This window comes from Sipha flava, unplaced genomic scaffold, assembly GCF_003268045.1.
Source record: "Sipha flava isolate LNK unplaced genomic scaffold, YSA_version1 222_pilon_pilon, whole genome shotgun sequence".
Taxonomy (NCBI): domain Eukaryota; kingdom Metazoa; phylum Arthropoda; class Insecta; order Hemiptera; family Aphididae; genus Sipha; species Sipha flava.
Genome location: NW_020272853.1, coordinates 19,976 through 45,931, shown reverse-complemented (window position 1 = coordinate 45,931; position 25,956 = coordinate 19,976). Strand labels below are relative to the sequence as shown.

At 27.3% G+C, this 25,956-nt stretch overlaps 1 protein-coding gene across 2 annotated transcripts in view; it reads left to right on the top strand.

The window, feature by feature from the left end:
• The window catches only part of LOC112683215 (leucine-rich repeats and immunoglobulin-like domains protein 2), a 109,689-nt gene that overhangs the window by 66,731 nt on the left and 17,002 nt on the right, over positions 1–25,956 (top strand). For both annotated transcript variants that reach the window (XM_025554127.1, XM_025554128.1), the window contains 4 exons: positions 16,797–17,182; positions 22,908–23,130; positions 23,990–24,126; positions 24,433–24,585. In XM_025554127.1, the coding sequence (XP_025409912.1) occupies positions 16,819–17,182; positions 22,908–23,130; positions 23,990–24,126; positions 24,433–24,585 (877 nt within the window). In that variant the 5' untranslated portion in view covers positions 16,797–16,818. The remainder of the gene's footprint in view (positions 1–16,796; positions 17,183–22,907; positions 23,131–23,989; positions 24,127–24,432; positions 24,586–25,956) is intronic.

Below are 25,956 nucleotides of genomic sequence, written 5' to 3'. Positions count from 1 at the left end.
TATTTATACAAATGAAGATTGTATAAGTATGTAAATAGTAAATACGAGCTACATATAAGTACAATTAAAAATCACATAATAGTTTCTAATTGCTTCGTAACTCGGAATCTTGACATTTATAGATTTAAATGTATGTATTATGAAAATTATTTCCTCAAAATGTGAGTAGCATAAAAGCAATAGAGAGAAACCGTAAGCACTTATTACTGGTGAAAGTAAAGTAGTGGAAGGGTAGAAATATGGAACAAGGAGTTGTTGATTTGTGAAATAAATAAAAAAAAAGAGATAGAGAAAATAAAAGTTACTCTTCATATCTGTACACATTTTTTAATAATTCTGTCCAAGCATTATCTTTTGTTATAGAGTTGTAATATTCCTCATATATGTAATTTATTCAAAGTCGTTCAAAAAATGGAATGCTTTTTAAACGTAGCCTGTATCGTTTTTTTCGAAAGACACTACCGCTACTTTACTGCGACGAAAATTATAATATGTACCAACAATTAGAGAATCGAAAACCACTTAACAAGACTATAGTATTTTAAGTTTTTATCGGCACGGATACCTACAAGTATAACGGTCCGAGTTTGTAAGAAAGAAATTGCATACTTATAATTTGATTTTGTTTTAACTTGCCCTGCTGTATACAAGTTTCGTGATTTAAAATTTGAAACTTTCATTCTTTCATATCTTATATGTGTGGCGGATTGACAAAATGTACTTTTCTACCATATCTGTAGGATTTTGTCCGAGAAAAATAATAAATGATAACTGCTATACTTTCCTATAAGTTTTTTTACATTAATTATGTTTAAGATTTTGTGAAAACGTATATACGAGTATGTGTGGCTTCAAAATGAAGTAAACATTATTTTCCATAAATAAGTTTTATCAATATTCTCATAACGTATTTTATTTGACAAGATCAAAAATTATACACGGGTTGTATTTTTAAATTTATTATTTTACATTATCTCCACAACTTTTTTCAATCCCACGGAAGAATTGAAAAAAATTGAAAAATAATAATTTTACGATAAAATAATTACATTATTACATGAATAATTTTATATTTTACGATTTCAAAATTTAAAGATAAGAACAAAGAATAAATTAATTGCGTGAATTCACTTGAGCTATGATATTATAAATATTTGATTGTTATATTACACCGATTTTTGACCATAATTGTTTTTCCAGTACAGCTCTTTATTCCAAATATATACAAATACTACGACAACATACTAAAACTTAAAACCAGCGTCTAATTGACTTTTTGTATTTTAAACTTGAGTGTGTAATTTTTTTGGAGGAAATGGATTAAATAATATAATAAGATTTCAAAACGTTCAGTGCATAATATTGTGTGAATTGTAAAACAGTGCATTCTCTACTGAAATTAAATTCAAATTTATTTAAGTTATATGTATATATGAAAAAGTATTGAATAAAAGCGATTTTGACGTATTGTGTGAAATAATAATTATCCATCAGAACATACTTTGCTGGAAGGTCTGCGTTTTTAGATACTGCGTTAATAAAATACCACAGCAGTACTGTACTATTGCGTGAACTATGTTAGAGAAATTCGATTGAAGTTCGTGTACACTGTTCACCGTGCATATCCAGGCGGCCGTGGTATGATTAAAATCCCCAAAAAAGCTTGAAATATGATTATAACATAATCATATAATATTTCTAAATGATATTCTTATAAATGATTGAATAAATTATTCTGCGTCAACAAACACACATACTATGATGATATAGAGACGTCCTTCAGATCTTACGTTATAGCACATATACAGTGTTCGTGTTAAAATGTCTAAGATAAATTAAACGTTTCCACCATCGGAATCTGAAATGTCGGTTCTTAATATTTCTAAAGGACGAAATCTCAGCGGAGAATCGGAGCCGAGAGAAAACTATATTTGATGGAGGGTTTATCTTTATTGGTTTAAGATATTTGCTATGTCCATTGGTTGGACAAACATTCTGTTACGGAAGTCACAATTGCGGAAAACGCTTTTCGTACTTTTTTTATTTTACCATTACCTTTATATATATATATATATACATGTACATATTTCGCTTTATAATTTAATATAACGGCTATGAAGAAAACTAAAACAATTAGTTTTCTCTGAGCACAGTGATAGGAATTAATGAAAAATGGTATTGTGTTGGAAAATTGGCTGTGTCATGGTAGAAAAGTCACTTCTCAATAATACATCATTTTAATAAAATATTTACAAATGAAAAAGAAATCGCTGGTGTTACGTGTGGTGTACTGTTTTTACTCAATCCAGCGAAGGGGAAAAAATAAAACAAAAAAACACCTTTAACCGCATGAATATTTTGTTTGCATCGAGAAGAAAATCGTAAAACACTGCAATTTCTTTGGATGAATATGAGACTGTATGGAACAACACCATTATTTTCCGATGAAAAACGGGAAGATAAAAAAATAATATCAACAAAAGAATATGAATCTGAATAATAACCAAAATATACGGCAAGTCTCGCACCCTCACATGTCGAACAAATAAAATATAATATAAAATATTATAAATACGTCAATTCAAAACGGATAATAATATTTTACGAATATCTGACATCAAATAATCTGCACGACGAACTTTATTACCAATACAGTTTTTTATATTTTTCGGTCGATATAAAACAATAGGCCATGCACATTATAATATCAACTACATGTTATTCTCAAATAATACTTTAATTTAATTTCAACTTTTTCGTTGCCCAATATACAAATATAGTATATAATATATAATAAATAATTTTAGTTTTTCATCATCCTACAAAACGAAATTCGTTTATTAAAGGCTAGTATCACATTCTAAATATGTTTTCAGTAAATTATTTGTAACGTCTACATCGTAAAAATAACTTTTTTTTTTGCGAACTTGATGTTATGTTTTCGAATAGAAAATTAGAACGATATTGATCAATATTGACGTTATTATTAATATTATTATTAATAGTCCATGAACAACCAACCAACAGTTCGTTATTAAATGTAGAAAATAGTAAATGTTCGAGACGTATTAATATATAATTACCATCACAAATATAATTAAAAACTTTAAAATTAACATTTACTTTTTATTTGAATTTAATGCATTATGTATTACGTTTGGAATACCTCAAATTAACACGGCTATACAATTATTACACTAGTGCCACACCTGGTTGCTTGAAATAAACTGTGAAAAATGACGTGTCACTTAACACCAAAATGCACCAATTACAACAGGATGTTAACTGACAGTTTAAAACAAATTGACTGTACCACGGAATTAAATGAAAATAGCGATTGTCAGGTAAGTTACTGCTTTTGGTGAGCTTCAAGGGCGGGTGGTATCCTTGTATAGAATTTTCAAACGACTAATATCACATTCAAATCAATATTCCAAGTGGAACAGATGATATCCAAATATTCTTTATTGTGTAACGTCATGATTCAACATATCTATAATTTCGACTCTTTTTAAACGTGTTATTTTTTTTTTCAAATTATTAATCAACTTATATTTGTTATACATATATACTGTGTAGGCATAGTGTAATACAAAAAAAAATATCATTAGATTTCGGTTAATAAGGTATATTTTATGATAAACGATTAATTGAATAGATTACGGGGAATATAAAGACAATAGAGAGATACCGATTACCGAACAAAATAATCTGGATGAGGTTTTCATAGTAACATATCGGCTGTAACACGATTGTGCAATTTTTCCTTTTTTTTTTACCCGACTAATTACACCACGATTGCGTCACGATCCCTTTTTATCTGATAAAATAACAACACCATTGCGCACCAAATAATAATATGTGTATATACTATGTATAATAATTTATGTACAACATAAAATAATGTATACAATACATACTTTCTATAATTTGCATATACATGCACTCAAATTATTAATTCACAAAATGCACTTTTTATAAAATCGAAATGAAAAGTAGATTGAGCTAATAATAGTTATAATAATAATATCGACTAATGACTGACTATCATTATAGAAAAAAAAACAATTTTTAATAAAAAAAATTTCGACCATTGACCATGTTAGTTATATACACTTAGCATATATGTAATTTAAAAAAAAAACAATTTTTAACCAAGCTAACGATGATAATTTGTTGACAGTCCTAAGCCTGAAATAATTGGGAAGGAAAATTGTGAATTAATAGATAATACGTTTGAGTGTATGTATATGAAAATGATTTGTAGGAAGTATGTATTCTATACATTATTTTATGTTGTACATAAATTATTATACATAATATATACATATATTATTATTTTGTGCGCAATGGTGTTGTAAGTTTATCAGATAAAAAGGGATCGTGGCGCAATCGTGGTGTCATTAGTCGGGTAAAAAAAGGAAAAATTGCACAATCGTGTTGCACCTATCATATCATTAGATTCGAGGAACATCAATATAATGTTTCAATTGTATATTTCATAAATTATGTGTATTAACAATTTATCCGTCGGGTAATTTAGGCATGCAAATGTTTACCACGAAGTCATAATTGAATTAAATATTTACTTATTTTCAAAAATATTTTTTTTGAGTCCTTGCTCCATATTATTTTTCTTTTCAATTATATTTCCTTGTATTCATACGCTTACCTTTATTTATTCATGAATTACGTTTATTATTATTCCGTATATATATTATAATTATTATTACATGAGCATATAGTACTTGCCATATAAGGTGTTTATAGTACATTATACTCATATTTTTCGAACTAAAATGAATAAATTAGGATAACGGTAAAAAAATTGATGTAATTCTAAACATCTTTAATTATATGTATTTATTGCTAATAAAAATTTGCAAATGCTATAAAATCTGAACCATGGTGATTATTCTCTAAGTAAAAATAAATGTCGCTGAATGAAACGTTATAGTAGTTGTATTATTTAAATAAATTTTACAGATAAAATTTATTTTTATTTTTATTTTTAACGTATGAGTTTATATTTATTAAGTCGTGGCCAAAAAATACCTACAAAAGCTTATCTTATTCAAAAATGTTTACCTGTATTTAACTTTAGATACACATATATTTACATGAATACATTAATTTCTACGTTAAATAAAATAATAATAATAACTTGTTACTGAATAACTAAGTTTTTCTACAAAAATCAATGAACTTTGTTTTTTTTTTATAAATATCAAGTTAATGATAATATTGCAATCAACGACATACGTTACACGTATATGTAAATTATATAAATATGTAATGCATTCAATTCAAAAGATTACTAGAAAGTTCTACTATCTTAAATCTCAAAAAGAATTAAACGAATAATATTTATTTAAATAACATCATAGATTATTAAAATACGTAGTATACTAGTGTTTATAATCAATGATATACGAGAATGATACGTATAGTTGCATAGTAATATTATAAAATAAATGCAATTTATTTTTTTTGTGATTTTATTATATTTAAAAATGTAGGAATAAAACTTTAAACAATAAGTGTTTATGTGATTTAACAAATTTTATCTTTAATACCTATTCAAAATTTGTCGTGAAATAAAAGATTTTCAAACTCTGAAAGTTCATTGAATGTATTATTATAATTAGTGAAACTTAATTTACAATATTAGAATACTATATTGAACATTTTGGTTATTATTATTAATGTTTATATTGATTCGAATTTTCGTGTACTTATTCCTATACGATTCAGATTTAAATATGTATTGCTTTTCAGTTTTAATAATTTAGTGGGATCCATGCAAAATAATAAAAAACCAAATTTCAAACTTCACTTTTCCTTACTTGTTTAATCCGTTTGCTCAAGTATATATTTTATATTATACAATAATACGCTAAAAGGGACAACTAAATATTGTAGTTGAATAACAGAGAGTACCAAAATATGGAAGTAAAATATAGTGTAGTTATACGTATGTATATATAATCAAAATGTTTTGTATACGATCAGGATTTTTACTCAAATTCATTATTTACTATGTCTATTCAACGTTAATTTATAATCCCGGCTTGTGAATATCACTGACTTTACAAGAACATAGTAATTCATAGATAAATTCAGACGCTATTCTTCCACTCATACAACTCGGGGAAAAGAAACTTCTTGGACGTATTTACAATCGTACAGTATTATATACGATTTTTTTCCGAAAATAATCTCAACGTCTACCCCGATTTTGCCATAATTTTCTCTGACTTCACGGTCAGAGATACTATACTATTATTTTTACCTGGAATCAGTGCCTTTTTCATTTTCTGACCATTGTCCTTACTCTTCTGCTGCGTTATATGATAAATTCTCAACCCCACCGTAAAATAACTTCCGCCGATAAAGAGTCGCTAGTCGAATCACTTCTCCGAATCACATTCCAAGAATCTACTTATGTATATACATACACGCATATAATATTTCCATTTATACACTGAAAAAAAAAAATGAAAATAATTTTGCACTTACCTACTGTAATGTTATTAAATTAGAAAAAAAAGAATTTACACACATTACTAAAATTGTGTATGATATATTTTTTTCTCGTTAATTTTTTCAATTTCATAAACATATCAACTTATTATGATATTCGAAAGTATTATCATAGGTATACCTGACATTTTCAATCAAAATATAAAACAGTAGTTACATCTACGGATTATTGAATTAATGAACAAGCGAATCTCTAACGTAATAGAAACATTGCAATAACCAATTAGTGGGAGTATATAATAAATTATAACACATAGACGATAAAATGTTATAAAAATTCAAAATATTATTCTGATTAAAATTATTGAGTTATTATTTATTTTTGAATTAGAAAATTATAATTGCAAAAAAAATTGAATGCATAAATATATAATGCATTTAAAAATAAAAATAGAACTAATAAATAAAAATAAGCTTCCTTTTTAAATTGTACTCACAAATAAGTAAATTATTGAGTACATAAGTATAACCTAGATATACTTTTTATTACTCAGATCAACATAGATTCTACATAAACATTAAATAATATAATAAATCAACTTAATTTTTAAAACGTTCATGATTTAAATAGATATTCAAGATCACCTAATTCAAAAAAATAAATATTAAGTATGTTTAACGATTTTCTTCTTTTTTTTATTACAATTTTTACTTCTATTCGTATTTTAATAATTTAAAATGCTTGATTTAAGTTATAACATTATACTTTATGCATGGCAAAGAATTCAACTAAGTAAAATTACTAGGAGTTATTAGGTAAGTCTACTATAAATGACTGGTAAAACGTTATTTTATTTCACAGTAAATTATACTCAAATTATTAACATTATAATCATATTAGTTCCGGCATTGCATGATAATTAAAGTCTAGAGAAATGTACATAAATATAAATTATAATATCATTAAAAATGTAATCATTGGAATACACGATCTTTTGCAAAAAAAAATTGACTAATTTAGCGATGTTTTAGTGTGTATATTTTTAATTTACTGTAATGTTTTTAACAACGAACAGAAATTTTTTTTATTATTTTAGATAACTATTATTTTATAAAAATATATTATTTGGTTACATACATTAATGTATGTATTTTCTTATAAAACATTTATTGTTATTAGACATTTTTAATCGATTCGAAAAGATTCGAATACTCAAAAATCGTTTGGAGTACAGCAAACAAATGTCTTTTATATATTCTTTTCTTACCTGTCTGACGTTTGAGATTCGAAATATAAATCACTGCTTTCTTAACATATACATGACTCTTACACGAAAGCAACATTTTTCGAGCAGTCAAACAATATTTATATGGGTCAAAATATTCAACACGCAACGTCGAAACACAATGGGCAAACACTATTGATTGCAATCGATATCAAGTTATACTAAGGAACATTTTCTGAATGTATGTTTTCAGAAAACTACTTCATAAAATATTATTTTCTTCTTTTAAACTGCTTTTGGTGGAAAATGAATTATATTCTATTATTTTGATTTTAAAAACCTTATAAATTTAAATTATTAAATTTCCACAAAATAGACATTGGTCAACGACCCCACTTCGTCAAATAAGACAAAACGGTTAATTTTTTGATTTAAGCTAGTTCAGTGTTTCTCACCCAGAAGTACACATAATTCTGGTAGTACGTGAAAAAATACAAAGGAAAAATATTATTAAAACGGAAAATGTAAAATGTATGTATTTGAATTAATAGATAATTTATGAAATATTTGATAATGAGCATTATGTTTATAAAAAGGGCATTATCATCATACATGTTCATTAAAATAAGTATATTAATAGATTTTTTAATGAATTTAGACTTATGAATTTACATATCATCTGTGGGATCAGATTTAAAAAATTAAGTGTTGTCAAACAACCTCAAAAATCATTTCAAAGTTAAATGGAGAAATTTACATTTTTTTTATATACATTGTATTATAAATCGATGCATAATGATTAAAATAAATAAATATTTCATAATAAATAGAGGATACGTAAAACAATGGCGAGAGGTTAATGAGTACGTGATGAAAAAAGTATAAGAAACGCTGCGTTAGTCCACGAAAGCAATATACGTAAATTTGATAAGTTAACTTCAGTTAATATTTATCTTTAATAAAAATTAAAACTAAAATAATAATCCTTTTGTTCTCGTTATTTTTAAATTTCACATAATTTTCAATTTTTTAAATATTTTTTAATTGAATTTTTCATTTTTTACATTATTATCGCAACGTTTTGAATTACAGTAGTTCATCCGAAATTCGTTAGCGTACCTATAACGTCAATATTCAATTGAATAAAGCCTTTATTTTACTTTTATGTGTATTTTTTATTCCCCTATATATAATTTTACATTGAAATAATACTCTATACACCACATCTATATATTTTTTTTACTATTTCGTGAAGGTAATAACATTCCTTAGAATTCATTGAACATATAACCATTTATTTCAATTTTACGCATGAAATTACATTTTATACACAGAACTCGCAACTAAAATGTATAATAAATGTTACTATAACTTGAAAAATTGGATTTATGCATACATAAGTGACATAATTAATCTTCATTAGTTTACCAGTGGAAAGTTGATAGTAAGGTATAAATAATAGTGTATTTCTGTATTATATTAGTTGTGAGATTCTAGACATTTTGTGGTGCCAAGTTTTTTTTATACGATATTTTATCATTTGTTTTATATTTTTACAAAAATAACTGTATTATGACTTAACAATTTAAAAATAATTACAATGTCCACATAACGAATTGGTTAATTTTAAGGTTTTAATAAACAGGTTTGATATATCATTTCAGTTGATCAAAGTTTAATATTTTAGTATTTTACCAGCACCAAAATATGATGGTTAAAATATTATGTATTTTATGAATAATATAATGTTATAACTCCATTTAACATCGACTAAACATTATGTAATAATGGTTCCATAAAATATTTCAATGTGTTTAACTCACTAAAGTTATCAATTTTATAATATTATATTTATTAACTGAATCGATCTAATTTTGATTTGGACCAATATTTATTGTGTACATAATACACGCAGTGAGCAAATTTCGATATCCACTTTTTTTAAGTTAGATATTTAAAATAAATAATTTGAATAATATTTTACATGTACAATTAAATTATTTTGTTGATTTTCTGCAATCAGCTAAAAACAATTTAAATATTTTATGCTAACTAACTAAATGCTAAATATTAATATATAAACACATTATTTAATCATAAAGTTTATAAAATGCCGTTTTTTTAATTTATAAAAATATACGTAAATATTTATTTTATGAATGAACAATTTATAAAAATAAAATATAGAAATATTAATACTTGAAGCAATGCTTAGCAACATTCCCATTCAACAGTTATTTATAAGAATACACATAATATAAGCTTGAAATATGATTTAATAATTGCATCTCTGCAGTTAGGATTATAAATATGAAGCATGTCACATGAAACTTTCACTTTGAAATACTTAAATCTTGATACTTTCATCCTTATTGAAATATTGAAACATACATTTTTTTTTTTAAAACATTTTGATTTTTTAATATATTTCTCTAAATATTCTATCTTAAAATTCCATGTAGAAATATGTTATTGCTGACAATTAGCCTATTATTTCCAAATCGTTAATTATAGAAAATCGATTCCAAACTACTATGCTGGATAAAAAGCTAAATATCTTAGCTTTTATGATCATTGAAAGTGACATTTAAGTATGAAGAATTTACAATCTATATTGTGAATATATGTAAACAAATTGTCCACCAGGTCATTTACTTCATTTTGATAAATTTATCGTTATTGAAATTTTTAAATATTCAAATTTTTAAAAACGATAAAAAAAATCATTGAACACATGTTTTAAATCAAACCATCCACATAAATTCGTGTATACTCTTATACTTTATTAATAACATATCTACGAAATAATAAATGTTATAAAATTAAAAATAAAAATTATAATTTTATCATTATAGTAAAGAATGGCAGTAAAAATATAGCCCACGGTCAACTACAAAATTCATTTTATAATCCCACGCTAACATAAGCATGTATGCTGCAAATAACGGGGATAATCTTTTAAACGACCTTTTTTCCAATTAAAAATGTACATGTTATCATAATAAACAAAAAAGAATAAAAATTATAACTTTTACTATACAATATTTTGGTTATAAATATGATACTAAAATAACTAACATATAGGTTGTGTATTACATAAATTCAAAACAAAAAACCCACAAATTTTGATTACCTACCTACGCTTAAAACTATGAGAAAGAAACATTCAAGTATTTTTCAAAGTCTGTAGTATATTATAATTTATATTTTACAAAGATTTATATCAAGTATGAATAATCATCTCGATAAAATCATTTTGAACCAAGTACAATAATTGTCAGTTGGCACTTTTTGTTTCAAGAGTTAAGTGATATATTTTATATCCATAAAGTTGGCATCGCTTATATAGAATGCTCGATTCAATAGTTTATAAAAAGCATATTTAGGACGTGTTATTAGATTTGGTGAAAATAATTTTAAAGTTTGTTAAAATTTCTTTCTAAATCGATGAAAAATGATGACAACATGTCATTGGGTGGCACTGCAAAGTTCAAAGTTGTTGCTTTCTCGTTAATGATTTATGAAGTTATATACAAAAGAAAAAATTTGAAAACTGAAAGATAATTCCATATAATGGGTTGAAAAAGTTAATGTATTAATTTATTATTTCTTTTTCATTATAGCTATTTTTTTTCATCATGAAACAAATTTTTTAAAAATTTTAGCACATTTATAATGCATAATTTATAAATTAGTAACTATTCATAATTGAGTTTTTTATATTATATGTATTATAATTTATAACCAATAATATTCTATACTTTTGGTATACGCTTTATAATAGATACTAATAACATTATATAAATAGGATATGTTCAGAATTTTGCACTGAAAAAAAAAGAATATCATAAGTTCTACGTTTTATAAACTTCGATACTATAAAAATATAATCATTTAAAAATTAAAATATCTGTACCTAATACTATGATTATCAAAATCATAAATACATCTATTGTGATTTTAAATTAAATTACATTCCTCACAATAATAGTTCTAGAATCGTTTAATAAACAAAAGTATAAGGGAATATTATAAAAAGAAGAATTAATGATCAGCTTTAAAATTAAAATTAAATAAGCGATTTTAAAGATAATTAAACTATGGCTTTAATAAATATCCAATTTAATTTAATTTTTTTATTTTAATTAAATATTCTCAAGTAATAAATTCATAAAACGCTATAATATTACTTATTCCGACGGCGCTTCAAAATAAAGATAGTTCCCCTCTGGGCTACCTTAACGGCCATCCATTGAAAATTTACTACCTGCGTGTAATACAAAAGGGTTTCTCAATATAGCTCAGCATAAAATATGAAATAAAATAGGGTTCTTTTCTTGTTTTACTTTACCGTCACGCTAAAGATAACCATTTTATTTTAACAAAGTTTCAATATACAAGAAGATACATTAGATATGTATGTAATATTTTTAGATACAGTAAGAAAGTTCTCTTTTACCTCGCTGTCATAATTGATTACACTTAATTAATCTAAAATGTTTTAATATTATTTACTTCATATTTTTCTTTTATCTTTCTTTCCTTTTTTCCTTTTTCTTTTAACTCCAAACGTAGAATCACATTTCTACGACATATACAATTGATCATTCATGACGTACGTACCTATTGTGCTAATGGTTTTGGAAACAAATTTTGTACCTATAAGAAACATGAGAACCTATACCTGAAACAATTATTTAGCTTAGAATAGAAAGGATTTTCTTTAAAATAAAAACGTTGTACATTATATTTTGTCTTTTAGATCATTTTATTATATAATATATTTTTACTAAGTACCCAACGTATATATACATAATATTTAGAACAAAGGGTAACTTATTTAAATTATTAGATTAAAATATTAATAGATTTATTTGAATTACAGCAAAATCCTTTTAATAGAGATGAGATTAATGTTATAAAATTATTAAAAACTCAAATGTCAGTGAAAATACTATTTACACAATAATATAGATTGTAGTTGATAAAATACGTGCCTACAATGACGTTTAATTATAGTGATTGTATATAATTAATTAACAATAAGGTTAAAACCTTATTGTTAATTAATTATGTTTATGTAAAAACATAAAATTTATTTAAACATAAAGACCATGCACATAGTGGTATTATATTAGTTTATTACATGATAATTACATTTTTTCCTTAGTTTTAGCATTATTTTAGTTAAAATATTTAAAAAAAAGTTTTTATATAATATTATAATAAATATGTAATTTTGCAGACTCTCGTCTTAATCATATTGAAAATTAACTTTTAAATTAACATATTTATTCGTATTTAATTTTGACTTACACCAAATAAACCATTGTATATGATACATAATTTCAAGTTTTAACAGTAAAAATCTCAGATTATCATAGAAACCGTATTTAGATACTATGTTTTCAGTTCTACGAAAACCACAAACACACGTACTCTTATTATAAAAATGTATACATGTATACACTATAAGGGTGAGGGCGTGAGTGCATATGTTGGATTAAAGTCGTGATACATGTATACAAATTTTTACAATTTTCGGGCTTATCGCCATATATAAAATTATAAAATCGATAGTTTGCCACACATCGCTTTATAGCGCACGTACAAAACGTTTGAGGTAAGCCAAACGTGCAAAGTATGCAAATTACAATTCAAACTAGTAACGCACGCATAAATTGAAATAAAAGTTTTATTTAGGGATTCCTAATTTATTACATTATTATTACAACATTACTGGAATCTACAAAATATTAACTATCCAAAGTAAGAATTATCTGTTCACTTAATAATAAAAATAACGAATATTTTATTTTAAATCCAATATCAATTCTTATTAAATGCAACATACTGATTTAAAATAAACTGACAAGTTCAATGTAGTCTTAATGATATCGTAATGCAAAGTTATAAGACTATAGAGATTTGTTATTTTGCTGCAAAATATTCATGAATATTTTAGAAGTTTTCATATACACCCTCGAAAAATTAATCAAGAACAATGGTTTAAATATAGTTCATAATTCTACAAATGCATATGATAAAATAATAGAGTACAATAAATACGTTTATAAATGATAGTATAATATACTAGGTACTTAGATATATAACATAAAATTAGAAAAAAAATCTTATTAAATTACTTACTGAGCAATTTATTTCTACTACCAACATTCATACAAGTATTAATTTAAAAATTTTTAATTTTTTTAATAGTTGTTTTTTTTTTAATTCTTAAAAGTTATTTAATGTTAAATATTTTAGTTAAAAATATTTACAACTCGCTTATTAAGTCTAAGAAATAAATGCAAAATAACATTGACTATTATTATTTGTATTTTAACATAGAACAAACAGATAAACGGTATCTAATGCGTGAAGTTCAAATTTCAAGTAGATTCTATAATAAAATCCTGTACTAAACCCAAAGGAATAACTACACAAAACCCGGATAAGGGTCATGAAGCCCAAAGGTATAATTTAAAATGATGAAAATAAAATTTAATATGGAGTTTAAAAGCTTATAGCTATAACTAAAAATATTAAAGCTTATGATATTTATCATATGCACATTCAGTGTTCTCAAAAATATAATCAATTCTCAGCTAAAATTGAAATAACAAAACAAAACCTAACGAATAAAATCAGACCATACAATACATATCAATAAATTAATCAATAAAAGATACTTCCGTCAACTCTTAAAAGCTTCGATTATATATTGAATATAAGATATTTTGATATTTTAAAACACATAAACAAAGAAAGCTCCATAAACATAATTTATCAGATCCTCTGAGACCTGTATTTAAACATAATACTTAATATATGAATTTAATAGTGCCTTGTAATAAATTCCTCACTATTAAAATGTTCATATTCTTGTCAATCAAAATATGTATGTAATGTATATGATCTAAATAAAATTTGATGTTATTTAACTTATTTCAAAACAATAGGCCCCTTTATTATTTACCCTTTACAATATTATACACTTATAAAACTTAATACCATACACTCGTGTTTTCAATGTACAGTGTGTCTAAAAAGTTTGTAAATCTCAAATTTGTAGTGAAGATCTGATTCAACAACATTCAACGTTGTACAAATTTTAAACTCGTATAGCATTGAATTAATCTTTAGCTAATTGCTTGTTATACTTATCATGTGTAATTAACACTGAACGTTTAAGATTTCTAAACTTTTTAGTTTCTACACTCATTGTTTATACATATTGGGGTAAGAATATACACGATTAAACTCGTAATCGTCTAAATGTAAAACTTTCTGACTGGAAGAATTAATAGCTAAACCCATAACAGCCTGAATACCTTAACCAGCCTTAAACAAATGGTTATATATGTTATCTTTATGTATATAGAACAATAAATTATGGAAAGTTTCGATCAAACTTTTACAGTATTTGCTTTATACCATTACAAATCAATACACCTTCTTTAATTTGACAAATACACATAGAAATATTATCGAAATGGGAAAAAAAAATAATAAAAATAGAATAGCACAATGTTATAAAATCGCTGATAATTTTTTCGGTGGAACACAGATATTACTATATCATTGATAAATAATGTTAATTTATACATATTAACGTGTTATTAAATTGGTGACATTCATACTGAAAATTATTCCACGCTAATACAACATCCTTAGACAAAATTCAAATTAGACCAGTAATAATAAATACGCAAACAATGCATTCTTATAGTGCATATGGACAGTCGACTATGTGAGTTCCTGTCAAATCGAATTCAATCACAATAATGTTTATATTTTCACCTGAGAACGTTTAGAATAACATTTCGATGATCCATAACCGCTATGCTACACATAGTAAATAATTCTCCTGATAATTTTTACACGAATTTTTAAGTTATGATAGTTGTAAGCTATTATACGTATATATTATGGTATCGGTTCAGACTTCTGAAACGTGTTTTACCTCGAGAAAAAAGTTTTTTGGATGATTCTCGTTTGTTATATCAAATCGAAAAGCAATTCAATTTATTTTCATTGCCGTTACACGCTTGTTTTCTTTATTATGCATATTCGATTATTATACTGTTATATCGTACGTACCGTTATCGACCGGGCACGATCAAAGGTTTCGGAATTGTGCAAGCATTACTAATTAGTAATCAATGCTTAAAGTTTATGAAATTTACTCAACTCCAAGTATTCAACAAAACTCTTATTGGAGAGTTCCTGGAAACGTTAATTACATTATTGAACATCCAGGAACATATTTGATGGAAATTATAGCATTTAAAATGATTATTATTTTATAAAAATAATATTGAACGTTATAGACGTACGCATACATAACTATTGCGGAACATCGAGTGCTTACTGCTTATCAACACAATAAAGGTGTCTGTAAGGTATATATCTATAAGGAAGACGAAACAAGTATAATTACACAGTTTTCACTCCATTCGTACAGTTTCCATACAGACGAACCATAAACACGACAAAGCACATTATTTGATTGGTAATTGTTTTTCCTTTATTCTGAATAGTAATCAAATGTTATCATTAACATATCCGTAGTTTTTAAAAAATGATTTTTTGGAGCATTCAAGTATTCTGACACCGCATTTTTTATCATTTTTGACATCTCCCTATCTATACGCCAGATAAGTTATCTTAGGTCAACATTTTTCATATATCTCCTCCTTAAATTGTTCTTACTTATAAAACTAATCTCTTCAATTATAAAAAATAACAAGATGCTATTGATTATTCATCGGTTTTTGCTATTTTTTTTTCGCGCATTCTTTCGATAGGTATGATGTAGATATTAGATTTAAGATTTAGCTCCTCTCGCCCAGTGTAAGGGGTACTATTTAGATTTTTCGAACGTCTTAAGTGAAAATTAAACCAGCGACGTAGTGGTGATTACGACGAAATGACCGCCACAAAATAGCGGCTAGTGACGAGCATGCGATGATAAAAACGTCGACGCGATGATCTGTCGCGCGATCGATTGACCGCGCATCTGTGCCCCCACCCCCACCGTTACCGATCCAGTAATAAATCCCTGTCTTGTGGTTTCCGTTTCAGGTATGGCGACCACCGGCTAGCGATGGTGCCCGCGTTCGTATTGGTGTGCAGCCTGCTGTCGGCCATCACCGTGGACTCGGCGTGGTCGGCCAGCGGCCCGGTCATCCAGCAATGTCCCACACACGGCGAGATCGCGCCATGCGTGTGCACGGTGAAGAAGAACGGTGGATTGGACATACTGTGTGAGTTCACCGACTTGCAGCACATATCCAAAACTATGGCGGTGCTCAAGGGCAAACCGTCGCTGGTCATATTTTACTTGAAGCTGCGGCACAACAACCTACCCAAGCTCCAAGGGTTCGTGTTCCTGGGAATGGACATCCGGCACCTGACCATACACAACAGCACGCTGGCCGTTGTGGAAGAGTCGTCGCTCAGCTCCATCGGTAAATAATATTATATAAATATTCGTATGGCGTTAAAATAATCCGGTTTTCAAATACATCTATAAACACTTGCAACAATTAAATAGAAGCTCAAAAATGTGGAAACAGTTAAACCATCAGCACGATATAATTATTATTCTAAAAATTAGTGTGTGTGTTGGTTATTTTAGTATTAATTTGGCACCATTAAATTCCAATTGGTAGGCTTCTTAACCAATCAACAGTCCCTTCTTCCAATTTGTGAAGATCGTTAAGCCCTTTATTAAATGAATAAATAAAACATTCATCAGTTATGTGCTTTATTGTCTGGTTCGGGTATCCACACTCACACCGAGCATTCTCAGCTAAATTCTATTTCGACATGAAGTGACCGCATCTTTCTTGGCCGCACCTAAAGCGGTTTAGAGTAATCCATTATTTCCTTGGCAGTTGGAAACCCGATATCTCTGTTCTAGCTGAGATACGAGGACATAGTTCAAAGTTTTACTAGTAGCCCACGCTTTCTTCCATGGTTCCACTACACCATAACTAGGATCATCCATAATTTTCCAGCTGGGGTTACGAGATTTCAGTCTCATACTTGGTAAATATATGATATCCTCATAAATCGGCAGACCAGAAAGCTTTAAGTATTTTTGCCACTCTCTTCTTAATGCCTCTTCTCATCTAAGTAATGGAGGCGTTATATTAGTCATCACAGGAAGCTATGGGAGGGGAGTTGTTTTCTACGTTACTGATATAGTTCTCATTGCTCTCTTAAGTTGGATATTAATTTTTGATACATGTTTATTGTTAATCCAAACTGGCACGCAGTATTCCGCTGCGGAAAACGCCAATCCTAATATGGCAATCCTAAGAGAGTTAGAGTCAGCCCCCAACCATACTCTGCAATTTTTGATATGATATTATTCCTTGTATTTATTTTCCTTTGATTTAAATTATACAATTACACAAATTTTATTTATCAGGTATTAGTGATATGTAAATATACATTAAATGTTAAACGGTATAGCAAAATAATGATTGCAATTTTTTAATAATAACGAAATTAATAATATTATTAAAAATAAAATGAAATATTTTAATTATTGAGTGTAGTGAGAAAGTTTTTAGTGATTTAATTAGTAAATGGTGGGTGGCCTGGATGCATTTCAAACTCCCACCTGAATTTGGTTCCCACTCCGTTCCTGAATGAATGTATATATAATTAATTATATACAATATATATATATCATTCTATAAAATTTGTATAAACTTGTAAATTGCTATATGGCGTTAATAAATTCAAATGTAATTAAACTAAATTAAAATAATTTATACTGTATACAATACAAGTACCTGTATACATCTGCAAACCAGATTCAAATACGTTAGGTTGTTATTAGTTTTTACTTGATAACCAGCTGGAAAACGTTTTCCTGTAATAGAAAAGTTTGATATACACGCCTAACAAATTAACATGGAAACTTTTATTCTTCAAACTTTTTCGATTTTTTAGTATTTTTGTTACATTTTGAAAGTTTTGCATAGAAATAGATAAAAAAGAAAAAAAACTTTAAAATAAAAGTCAAAGAAAATTATTTATTTTTATAACGTTGCGTTTCGTTATTTATATACAAAAAGATAACAATTTCAGTTAAAGTTAAACAGCTGAACGAAGCTTCTAAATTTGTACAGCGATACTTACTCACAGTTTAAATCAAATATCTTCATTCAAAAATGTTTAAGCAAAATAAGAATTTTCATAAATAAACTTGGTTTTAGGTTAATTTATTTAGATTAATTAATTAATTTAGGTTCAAATAAACTTGAGAATTCTAACAATAAAATTTAAAAAAAAAAAAAATAAGCAAAACTAAGATCCGAACACTTATAAAGCATAATTTAAATGCAATGAATAAATTATAATAATGATTTATAACGACATTTCTTAAACACTTCACAGAATTCGTTAAGATTTCGTAATATTTTGCTTGTTTTTATTATAATAAAAATCAATAACTATTGATAACTGATGAGTAGGTGGATTTTATATATATTATATAATATTATAATATTTGATTATAATATATTTTGCAAATACATTGCAATTAAGATCGACTTCGAGAAGGTGGATGTAATTTTATTTCGTTGTTTTTCTTTTCTTGATATATCTATGTGGTGTATAGACTCTAACGGTTCGAAATCGGTACGAAATAATATTCGATCGAAAATATCAACGTTGAACTCCGCACGTATACTGTTATGACCGTGATGTCGGAGATAGAGAAACAAAAAATAAAGAAAATGTAAAATAATGTAATACGCATTAGAAAATATTAAGAAAATATTATGGACGATAAGGACGCAGGGGGCTCGTTTCAATTCAATATGACATTCCATTCTCTGAGTGCTCGTTAAAAGTCCCTGCTCATCACCACCGGGTTGCGTATAAGAAATAGACGAATTATGTATAGAACAATATTTCATCCCGTTTCGTCCGTCCTGTTTGAAATCGAAATGATTTATAACATATTACTATTATTATTATAATTATTACAAGCAATAGTATAATATTGTAGTATCATGATAAAATATTAGACGTTTCTGCAAAGACGCATATTTTTGTTTCATTTAAATTCTAAATGAAAAATCGACATGGACGAAAATCGGTCGCTACGACGATTGCCTTTTCCGTTTGCGTTTTCGAATCGAGCGTGAACATAATTTATTTCAGAATATCCCCGTAATCGCGGCGATTTGTGATACATTTTTCGTATATATTTAGTATATAAATCACGCTTCGAAAACGCATTACGTATACCGTGCGCCAAGAATATATGCTATTCTAACTTTGAATTTTTTCCTTCGTCGGCACGTCACGACCGCGCATCTTTACGAAATGTTTCCATCTTCTCATTGAATGCTACGCGCATGCAGTGGATATAGTCGGTAACCACTGGTAACACGCGTTCTTAATATTTGACGTTTCGCGATCGATTCGATAAAGTAAGTAATAATACTGTGTGGGTTGCCCCCGACGATGTATTAGTACGATAATGGTACACAAAAACATTTATTTTGCGTTCGATAATCGTAGCGGGAGGCCGAACACACGGAATGAGAAATTATACATGATATAATATTATTCTGTATCGATGTAATAATATTATAATGTCATGACGAAAATTAATAGGTTGATGGGGTCAAAGGAAACGATGGTCGTGATGGTACTATATACTATACATGGTTCTTCAAAACGATCGGTCCCATATCGAGTTATTTAAAAATTTTCTTATTGTTAGCTGATTATGTATAATAACATTCATTCGTAGTTGAGGACAAAATAAAAATATTTAAAATCTAGTAATTCTTCAAAATATAAGTCTAAAAAGACAATTTGCTTAAGCATATTGTATCTGTTGCAACTGATTACAGCGCCATAGTCCGCCATGATTGACACCAATAGTGAACCTAAATTAACCTACCAACTAACTTCATGAAATTCTACATTTTAACCTGACAAAAAGTAGTCCTTGAAGGCAAATAACTCGTTATGAACGTTCCTATGGGTTAACATGAACATATGTTGTGCGGATATAATTAAAACCATCCTAGTTTTACTTTATACTTATGGTACCATTAATACGAAAAAAAAAAAAAATGGCCTTCTAAAATCAAAATCTTAATTCCAATTTAAGGAGGGGGGGATGAAAGTTTTAAAAATTTACAAAGAAGGCAAAAATTAGAAAGACTGAGAAGCATTGATCTAGGAAGTGTGTGACGGTGACGATTGGCAGCAGTTCGATGATTTGAATAAATCTGTACAGTTTTTTTAAGAATTTCTATCGAAACGTTCGATATTACTCGAGTTCAACTAATAATATCAATAACGCTATTGCTCCGTAAAAAAAACATTCTATACAGTAACGTTTCGATTTTACTACTCACTCCAGGTATTCATACTTACTTTTAACTCTGTTAGAACTCATGACTCACATGAACACATGATGTAGAGGTAATTATGAGTCAGGTTAGGGGGTTAGCTATTTTTTTTTTTTTTTTTACTAAGTATAACAATCCGTGGCTGCTGTGGCCATTCGCTATTTTTTCTTTTCTAGGTAACCGATATTTCATACACATATGATATTCACCACTCAAACTGTTAACACTCTGTGCTTATACGTGCAGATAAAATCAGTAGAAATATATATGCGCTCGAGTCGAATGTTAGCAGACTACATATCACTATAAAATAATTGGTCAGACGTAAGCCACTCATTTGAATCGCGAATATTAATACAACGTAATCAAAATGATTGAAATCGCGAAGCGAATAACAATAGTTGGCGTGATCTGATTCATAGATTATTTATCAGCACTCAATGTTCATGAAAATTATACGTACGTAGTGCTATTCAATGCAGAAGTTATTGTGTATAGATGTATTACGCGACAAAACCCGTTTGCGGACAGTTTGGCGTTTTGCGGGACTGGTGTTACGTTAACAAACAATAATAATAATTATTATAAATAAACTTTCGATGTATTATTATAAGCAACCTATCAGGTACGAGCTACCGCAAAAAATATGAGTGTGATGAGTTTACCATCAGTGACACAATATTTTCACTATCGAAAACTTTTAATGATTACGATTTGGCACCCGGTTCTCATGAACATTTTCTATGTGTAAAATATAATCTATGTAATAACAGATACACAGTTAACGTATTAGCAAGATGTATAAAGAAATGTATATATAAAATCTGTTAAGAAAGAATACATTTCCATTTTTACCTTACCGATTTTTTATAAATATTATTTTGCTTAATATCCACGAGCTTTACTGATTAATATTTATTTATTATACATACTGAGCCATTGCGGATATATTTTTTTTTTAAGATATTTCTCTTGTTTTCTTTTAATTGCATAATTTTACCGCCCGACTTTTAGTTAAATCATGCTAATAAGAATAACTTTTAGGAATTTCGTTTTAAACTCATATCATATCTGTACATTTATTTATGTATAGAAAAGTAATTTTCAAAATGTATAAATGTAAATTTTGAAAATTACTATACTAAAATTTAAATTTCACCTGAGAATTCCCAGCAGAATCAAGTTTTTATTCGGTAGATTCAGTCGCTCTAATATAGGTTTATAAATTTAAAAACAAGAATCCTCATTGGTTTATCCTTCACGCTGCCGCTATTGTTGAACATAACATTTCGAAACAATACAATTACTTTTTAAGTATACATTTAGTATATATATATATATATATATATTAAATATTATTATAAACTCCTGACATTATAAAAAAAATATAAAAGCAATAAATATTTAAATTTCTAGCCACGAGTGTAAAGGTTTTCTTCGTCATATAAAACGAATTTACGTAACCGAAAACTGATGTTGTACATAATTTTAACTATTTAATAATATTTGTTGAAAATCTTAACTTCATATTAGCTCGTACGTACATATAGATGCATGTACAGGGCGCACGTCGTAAGTGGTATAATTGTTGTTTACATTTTATATTATAATTGTGTGCAACGTCAAACCTTGACGTATCAACAACACCCTTCCACGTTAACCTATTCGTTGTACAAGACCGCTTACACCGCATCACGGTGTTACGTCGAGATCGTTTGATCATCAAACGTTATAACATTATATAATTATAAAACAAACATGACCGAACTCGTCGATTTTTCCATTATTAATGTTTTCGCAGGAAAAGCGCTCACTCAACTCGACCTGTCTCAGAATTCGTTAAGCAGCGTACCGACGCCGGCACTGAAGAGCTTAGATCGATTACTGATATTCAATTTGAACCATAACAAAATCACCGCTATCCACGCGAACGCCTTCGAGGGAATGAGCACGCTAGAGATATTAACGTTGTATGAAAACCGACTGACGAACATTGAGCCCAACGCGTTCGCCGGCACAGAAAAGTAATAATATTAATAACAACCATTCGTGCACGACTATAATACATATAATAACCAAAAGTGGGCAAGCTAATGAAAATAATTAACTAGAGTTAAGTTAAGTTAAGATAACACAAGGTCGATAAGTTAAAAGTTAACAGTTAACAATTTGTAAATTTAACTCGATAAGTTTATAAGGAAAAAAATATTAATTTAACTTGGTTTAAAAAAAAGTTAATGTACTATTTTTATTAGTGTATAGATCACATAAAAAGTGACTGCATTTTGTAGAAACATCTAATTTCCTAAATTATAATTAACAATTTTATTGAATTCTTTACCATAATATACAGCAGTGGCGCCGAAGTGTTTAAAAAATACTGTACATCAAGGGGCCAATCGTTACCGTAATTATTTATCTTTATAGTTCAAATTCTTTATACATAACATTCTGTATCCAAGGCCAGAACCCAATACTCAAAAGTGGGCCGCCAACCTAAAAAATCTAATATGACATCTGATGTACGGTGTATGCGACCATTTTACTTTACACGATTAATTCATTTTTATATTAATATTTTCGTAAAAACGAAAATGTCAAAAGATTTTAACTTGATAGATCATTTTTAAATTAACTGTGAAAAGCTAAGTTATTTCAACTGCCAATTAAACTAGTTAGGTTAAAACATTTATCAGAGAATAAACTAACTAGTTAAGTTAAAAAGTTTAAAAAAAAATTAATTTTTTGAATAGTTAATGCCCATCTTTGATAATAACTATAACCTGTTCCTCGTGTCCGTACATGCTTGCATGTGTAATTTGTACACGACTCATACACGTGATTGTACATATTCTATACATGCGTATTATATTTTATCCGCAGGAAACTCAAACGTTTGAATATCGGAGGCAACGAGTTGAACCGGGTACCCACCGGAGCACTGCAAACAATGGACAACTTGAAGAAGTTAGAGATTCAAGAAAACAAAATCACAACGATCAGTGAAGGCGATTTCATAGGCAATTATTATTAGTTAAAATATCATTAATGACTATATTTATCTTATAACGACCAATGTAGAGTCTTTTAATATACATAAAAACTATTAGGTTCATAATATTGTTGACCGATGCGTTCATTATTTGGACATAATATTATATACGTCTCCAATTTATCATTACATATCTCCATATTATTGAAATTTACCTTGGTCACGGTGTTAAGATATAATACGTCAACAAATACAGTATTATTATATCGCTATACTATATACTCAATACTTCTAAGATCGTTGTCTAATCCTTTATTTAAAATGGTTATTCAAGGTTTAAAAACATTGGATATGCTGATACTAGCACATAATTATATCAAACACATACCAGCAAAGGTATTTCAACATTTGCCTTTACTGAACTCATTGGAGTTGGATGGAAATCAAATATCTCATATCGACGAAGAGGCATTTTTTGGTTTGGAAGGTATGTTGTATTGACATTTTAAAGTAGTAATATAAAATTAGTGTAAGTGTATTTTATGTATTGTGTGCAAACAAAATATTTATTAGTATATTAGTAAAAGATATTCTCAAATTGATTTCATGAAACAATTGTTTTCGTTTAAATTGAAATAATGAAGAATAATAATTAAAGATAACGCTCTATAAGATGTAATATATTTTATATTTATTTATGAAACTCAATTATTAGTACCGAAAGGAATGCTGCAGTAATTTTATTGCAAAACACTATTAGAGTTTCTAACCTCAAACCTAAAAGTATATATCGAAAGTATATGTAAATAAAAATAGTCTTTATTTCTTTATTTATTTTAATTAACATTTTTTAAATTATTCATTTATTTTACTGTGATATTTTTCGCATAGTGATTTCTATTCGCAAAATGATAAAAAATTTCGTTTGCGATATTTCAATAACGGTGTGTGTATGTACGTATCATAATATCTATAAAAATTATGTTCAACAAATACAATATTATAAGCCTTTGAAATATTATATTTATATATGTTACGTGACTATTATTTTTACCGTTTACTGAAATGTTTACACTGATTTGTGGTTAAGTTCTTACATTAATATACACTTAATCGTATAGTTATTTTCCATTATATTCATGTTAGCTTCATACAGTATTTACTTATGAATTCAAATGTATTTAATATATTGTATTCAGAGTCCGAATGAATCAAACTCGGATTAACAACCATTGCATTAATATTATTTGCATAATCTTTCACTGAAAGATTTAAAATTTATGCAAAAGGAAATAATATCGATTAATGTTATTAATTATAACGCACATAAATATCCTGACATTATTTTACAAAAACAAAAAATGTACAATTTTTAAAACATTATTGTAAATAATTAAATATTAATGGTAAAAGAAACTAACATATACTGAAAAAAATTAAAAAATTTTTGACTGACTGCTGTAATTACTTCAACTTTCATATGTTATAATAAACATCTTATGTTTTTCATTATTTAACCACGTTATTTTCTACGTGTACTCGAAAAGGACAAATTGAACGTACTTATTATCATAATCGTCTAGGGAAAAAAACATTTGTGTAAACACGAAAAACTTCCATACTAACAGTTTTAAAACTCAGACCGAGATTGGACCTTGGATAAGAAAAATAAATCGTAATACTACAATAAGGATATTTCCAAGTTGAAAATCGTTAAACCTAAGCGAAATATCAGACGAGAAAATAGTAGTGCTTTTTAGATTATGAAGGAATTGTATTTTATTTTTTCTACTGCAAGCACATGTTTTTTCTCAGAACGCAAAAATGTTACGATCAATATTTTGTGTACAATATTATC